Raw genomic sequence first — 6,601 nt, forward strand, 5'->3', positions numbered from 1 at the left:
ACAATTTGTAAGTCGCTCTGGATAAGAGCGTCTGCTAAATGACTTAAATGTAAATGTAAATCAGAATAAGTGGGAAAAGGCCATTCCGTCGCAATAACGTGACGTACCAAAATGCGTTTGGACAGAGAGGAAGAGGCCAGGCGAGAGGTTTCAGTCTTGCTCAAATCTGTCCAAAATAAGGCAAATTTGTTTCTATGGGTTTATTTTGGGACAACAACTCCCATTGCTAGGGCGGAGACAGGAGCATTTCATAATTATATACAGATCTCTGCTTGAATGGTTTATTACGTTTAAAGGATAGTTCACCCAAATTACATCTTGGGCGTGTCCAAACGAATCACTTTTATTAAGTCGGTGACCATCGTTGGTCAAGGCTTTCAAAGTGTGTTGTAATATGGTTATAAAAATGATCAGACTTGGAACAAAATATTGCATGAACGTGACAAAAATGATGTGATCAAAGGTCATGAGGTTTTTGATTAAGGCGCCAACTGCACCATGCAGCCATCACCTGCATTGTGGGTGGCACTATTGGTCAACCACATGAGGGTGTTTTTGTTTGACCTACACAAAAGTGGCTAAAGATGTGACTGAATCAGGAACCGACTTATATTTTATTCTAAAACAACAGGGGTTACAAATGAAAGTCATATTTGAGACATCTCTCTCATCAATTCATTATACACCTTATGTTTTCATTGTGTTACACTGTATGGTGTATATATACTGTAGGGGCAGCAGGTAGCCTAGTGGTTAGAGTGTTGGGACAGTAACCGAAAGGTTGCTAGATCGAGGTAAAAATCTGTCGTTCTGCCCCTGAACAAGGCAGATAACCCACTGTTCCGAAACCGTCATTTTAAATAAGAATTGGTTCTTAACTGACTTGCCGAGTTAAATAAAAAGTTTATTTGGACATTTATCAACAATATCAGATTTGTTGATACTGACATGTTGAGCTGAGCCTTGCTGTTGGAAAACCACTAGTGTCCGACTTTCAGCTATCGCAGATGCACCTCCCCCGACTTTACTAGTCAACTTTCCTCTACAGTTGGCTTCATTAGGCTTACTGCTCAAACCCACCCATTGATTTCCTTACCATGTAAGCAGTCTATGGATATTCTCATAGTCAGACTAGACATAACATACTAAATGTAAATCCAGGACACTCAAATTAGTATGACATGCTACATTTGGTATGGTTACAGAAGACAGAAGGTTACTTAAGGCAAAAACAAAGGTAGGGAGGTTGGTTGTGTAGCTCGAACATCTCATCACAGACAACTTTAGCATTAGCAACTACTTACTACATTTTAGCTACTGTGCACTGCTTAGCATGTTAGCTAACCCCAACCCTTTAACTTAACTCCTAACCTTAACCCTAGGCTAGCTAATGTTAGCCACCTAGCTAACATTAGCCACAACAAATTGTAATTCATTACATAGAAGTTTTGCAAATTCGTATGAATTGCAAATCATACCATATTGTACATATTGCAATTCGCAGCATACCATACAAATTGTAATTCGTAGCATATCATATGAAATGGATGATGGCCATCCACAAATTAATACCTACCATACGAAACATAACATATCAGACAAATGAGTGTCCCGGATTTATCCTTACTATGTTACGTCTATCCCTGAGTCCAGGTTGATGGACAAGGTTTGACAGTAATTCATGCTTTGGTTTAGTTTCACTGGCACTGTTCCCACATGCTAACATTTTAGCATTTGTGGCACAAATCCCATTCAAGTCACGGGACCGATATGAGCAATTTTCACGCATCATGTTCATAGCATCTACAAGTGACTCTGTTCAGCTTCACAATCAATTGTAGATACTTTCGGATGATTTGGACATGACCATGACATGGGTAGCCATACAATAGCATAGACCTACATTCCAAACTTTTTATAAATTCCCCCCTATACCATACTTAGTTTGAACCCCGGGAAGTTTGGCGGGAGGGTCTACCTAGAGCTCTACCCTCCACTAAAAGACCTTAAAATCTTCCAAATCAGGATTGAGTTCAGTTTAATTGAACGTTTGCTATGTTGTGGAATGTTTTGTTTCCCAAAACGTTCTTGAACAGACTTTGAGGTACGTTTTCTCAATTTGATGGGTGTTATGGGGTGTCGCTTGAAGCAATGTGTGATGTATTTCACCCAACCCCTGCCCATTTTTCAACTGGTTGTTTAGTACAGTACCATTTCCGTTTCATTTAATGTTCTATTATGTTTTTTCGCACTGAACATAGCCCAGGTTTGCCACTATACTATTATGATGGGAAACAGACAAGAGTTCAATGGCTACAAACAATTATTATTTCAATGATTTAGAGCAGGGGGGTCAAACATTCCATGGAAGACCTAGAAAACCAGGTGAAGGGAGTTCCTTACTAATCTGTGACCTTAATTCATCAATCAAGTACAGGGGAGGAGCAAAAACCCACAGGCACTCGGCCCTCCATGGAATGACTTTGACACCAGGGGTGTATTCATTATGCCGATTCTGTTGCAAAACTTTTCTTCACGAATTTGTCTAATAGAAACTCTTGCAACTCTTTGGACTAATAATTACACCTGTAATTTAGAGTAAAGATTAGCCTACATGATTTGCAATAGTTTATAAAAAATATGGTTAGGCCTAATGATAATGACTAACAATAAGATTGATAGCCTATATGCATAATGATATGCACAAGGAGGGCGGTAGTTGCTAGGTTGGGCCTCTTCTGACTGGGCTTCAAACAAATGCTTCCAAAATAGAGTACCACAGTATGAGTCATAATACCCACAAAACCTAGCTGTCAAATAGGGAAGTGGTTCCAATTGTTTTTCTACTGTTCATTTTTCCCAAATGGGATTTTAGAAAGACTTAAAATAAGGGCTATGTTTTGTGTAGGCTTACCCTGCGGTATGGTTTTGATAACTGTGTAAATCTCTCTAGGACAAGGTGACTATTTCATTGCCTGTATTTACCCACAAAAATGAAATGCTAATTAGCTGCTAATGTGGCTATCATAAAGAACTACAAATGCCATGGTGATCTGGACGAGACTGCCGAATCGGATTTACTATCAACTGTTAGCTAAATGTAGTAATGAATACATTTGCTAAATTTATTTAAATGGTTTATTCTGTGAACTGTCTTGTGCAAGCTTTTAATTGGCACAATACCTGTTAGCAAAGGTGACAGCTAGAGATGATATGCAGGAGCTTGCAGGGATTTGTAGTTTTGCATGATCTCTACTTTGATACCTAATTAACATTTTCGTATGTGAGCGTAAACAGAGCCCAATATATTGATACAAGTCACCTTGTCCGAGAGATTTACATGGTTATCAAAACATCATGCCTGGATAAGCCTACACGAAACACTGCCCTTATTTGAAGTGTTTTGAAAAATCCACTATGGGAAAAATTATTGGAACCGTTGTCCTGTTTGACTGCTAGGTTTTATGGGTATTATGACACCTCCACTGTGGGGCGCTATGATCATGGAATAAAGCCCATAAATGTATGGATTATGTGAGCAGTGCTAACAATATACAGGTAATTATTACAAACATGTTCTGACATAAATTAATATTATTTGTGTATGTCGGTGCTTCGGTGATGTATGACAGGCATCATACGTTTTTCACTTTAATATGTCATAGAGAGAGCAATGCAATCTAGCAGACACATATGGCAAGAACTTGCAAAACATGAAACCACTGGGGGCTGTATGTCAGTCAGAATGGACTTGGATGTAATAAATGATGCTTATCTGCAGAGATCACGGTTGTGTTCAGGTCATAGAGCCTACTCAATAGATCAACACACCTCCAGCCACAACCTAACCATCTCCTCTGACCCACGCTGGCAATGGCCTTCAGCCCTATACTGTGTAGGGTTCTAACTTCAGTAACCACATCCTTGTACACAGGAAGTAGAGGCACGAGTATGCAATTTATGCTCTAGAGGCTCTGCAATTGGAGACTGTGTTGCTCTCTAGCCATGGCATTAGAGAAACCATTTTGTGGTTCAGCGATGTCGTTTTATATAAAATAGAAAAACCCATGGTAGCACTGGGGTGTGAGAGAAGAACAAGAGAGATACCAGGGAAAGAGGGATACCTAGTCAGTTAGTGCATCGTCAAACAGTCCTACCTGACACAGATTTTATAGGATTAGCTTCTGGGACAAATGAAGCCCCATCATATCATCGTCTTCCTCACTCTCCAGCTTCTCTCCATAGGTAAGAAACATTTATTGATTGTCTTACGATGACCTATTTACTTTAAATTTCCACTAACATAAACATCTCGTCCTTCCTCCAAACAGAGGTCCCAGAGGTGTTGGCTGTGGCTGAGACAAGGACAGCCTTTGAGGGTCAGTCCATCATTTTGACCTTACCTGAGCAGATTGAACCTCAATGTCGGGTTGAATGGAGATATAGCCAACCTGGAAAAAATAAGCTGCTGTCTATAGTACAATTTTTCAAAGATGTTGACCACAAGACAACCATCTTTAACAACCGGATGCAGATCCAGAATAATGGATCTCTGAGTATCCAGGGTCTCCGTCGGGGAGATTCAGGGGATTACACCTGCAGTGTGGTCTCCACAGGCAGAACCATCCAGACATACATTGTTACATTGAATGTGCGGGTGGACAGGGAATCACACCCAACTGTCAGTGTCATCTCAGGTAAGAGCAGTTTATTTGTATTTTCTGAGGCTATTTTTAGCTTCGAGTTATTTGTAAGAACAGACAGAATCTCAGAATCTGAGCCCTAATTTCCTTCAGACCCCAATCTTCAGTGTGTTCTGGATGCTGTCTACCACTTGAGCACTTTATAAATGATTTAAGTTCAAAAGCTTTATTGCCAATTTAGGGTAAATCATTTAATTTCATTGTGTTTGAGATTATACAAAAAATACTGGGTGGTTTGGTTGACCCAACTGCTGTGTTGCGGGCATTGGGTCACTTAGTTAGGTAGTTTGCATTAAAGATGTGACCCAGTGTGTCAGATCAGAAGACTGGAGGCATAGTTTAGTAGGGGTGTGGCTTTTCATTCACCCATGAGAGTAAATGTCATTCATTCATGTTCATATATTCTGTTCTATAGTTATCAAACATTAGCATTTTTTTTAGCTTCAATGAGCCTTACAGAAGTGTATGAATTCCCCTAAAAGCCTATGTAAATCTCACTGTTGGGATACAATAAGGTAGTATGTTTATTACATATTCTAATGAGGTAATCTTACTATTCTAGACGAATGTGGAAAATGCACACAAAATAAGGGGAAATTTGTATGTAAACTTTACATGATGAACAGGCATGACATGGGTGGCCAATATGATCTACCTGAAAGCCAAACTCCTAACTAGCCACACATCCTAAGGATTACTCTAAAAAATGAACTCATGTTCGGGTAATCCCAAAAACCCAACTGTCTGGGTCAAAATTTACCAGTGTGTGTTCTGTCCAATATTTACCCAGCGCTGGGTTACCAAATAATCCAAATTTAGTCGTTTTTAACCCAGCATGTTTTAGTGGCCTGGATATTTATTCTTAGATTTTCAGATTCACAGAACATGACTGCAACCAACACTTCATCTAGCACCCCAGATGTGCCAGTTGGTGGGGCTACAGGGGTAGCACTGTGGATTATCATCACAGCGGGTGGGTGCTCAGCGGTGTTTCTTACTAGTGTGCTGGCTGTGGTTGCATTTCAATGGAGAAAGAGGCAAAGATACAGCACAGGTAAACTATTTTGACAATCTTTTTGGGGAGAAAATTGAATCTCAATTTACAATGTTATTTTAAGTTATGTATGTTGCATAATGATTACGTCCTAGAGCTTCACACAACCTTGTAACCTGACCAACAAAAAAAAACTCTGGACCCTAGAATTGAATGTATTTAATGTAATGTAACTGATTTCGAGTGAGAGTAACTGATCTGATGTATGATGATCCCTTCCACAGATGAACCGGTCTACAGTAACACCGCCTACATCAGACACCGGCACCGTCATGCCAGGGACGCCTGCCAATCATGTTAACACTCCGGGAGTTACCAGAGCAATGACAGGTTCTATCGCAGGAAGGGGGATGATAGGAGAAATGTCTTGAGGGAAAGAAGAGAAAAAGATGTAGAGAAAATAAGAGAGGGATGCAATTCCAGCTTGATGGTGGAGAGCAAGACCAGGTGATAGGGTGAGATCGGAGATGCATGAGAGGAACTTCATTAAATGTCGAGTTTCAATAAACAATTGAACTGAACTGCAACGTCTTCTTTGTGTCTCATCAATATGCCTCAGTATGTAGAATGCAGCTAGGTGAAGTGAACATCTGCGCTCGCATACTCCCTTAAAATCACTTGGCTTGAAAAACTAGAAAGAAAAGAGTCAATATTACTGTTTGTCCATCTTGAGACGCTGTGGCCAAATCAGCAAGTACAATTCCTCAAAATAGTCTGAATTAATCTAAGATAACTCAATAAATCTGTAATTAATTTTGATGTTTGCAGAGGTCTTAGTCACACCCTTTTACATCTAAGATGTTTTCTGTAGTATATTTCAAGTGAATTATTTTTGCATGAACAT

The 6,601-nt window shown here is 39.7% G+C and overlaps 1 protein-coding gene across 1 annotated transcript; it reads left to right on the forward strand.

Annotated features, from left to right (window-relative positions):
* The first annotated feature begins 4,018 nt into the window (after nucleotides 1-4,018).
* On the forward strand, nucleotides 4,019-6,236 carry LOC118386499 (uncharacterized). The gene is made up of 4 exons (XM_035774219.2): nucleotides 4,019-4,245; nucleotides 4,332-4,697; nucleotides 5,578-5,757; nucleotides 5,982-6,236. The coding sequence occupies exons 1-4, from the start codon at nucleotides 4,194-4,196 to the stop codon at nucleotides 6,056-6,058; spliced, it is 675 nt and encodes a 224-aa protein (XP_035630112.1). The 5' UTR covers nucleotides 4,019-4,193; the 3' UTR covers nucleotides 6,059-6,236.
* The last annotated feature ends 365 nt before the right edge of the window (nucleotides 6,237-6,601 follow it).

The sequence above is a fragment of the Oncorhynchus keta genome, chromosome 7, assembly GCF_023373465.1.
Source record: "Oncorhynchus keta strain PuntledgeMale-10-30-2019 chromosome 7, Oket_V2, whole genome shotgun sequence".
Lineage (NCBI taxonomy): Eukaryota > Metazoa > Chordata > Actinopteri > Salmoniformes > Salmonidae > Oncorhynchus > Oncorhynchus keta.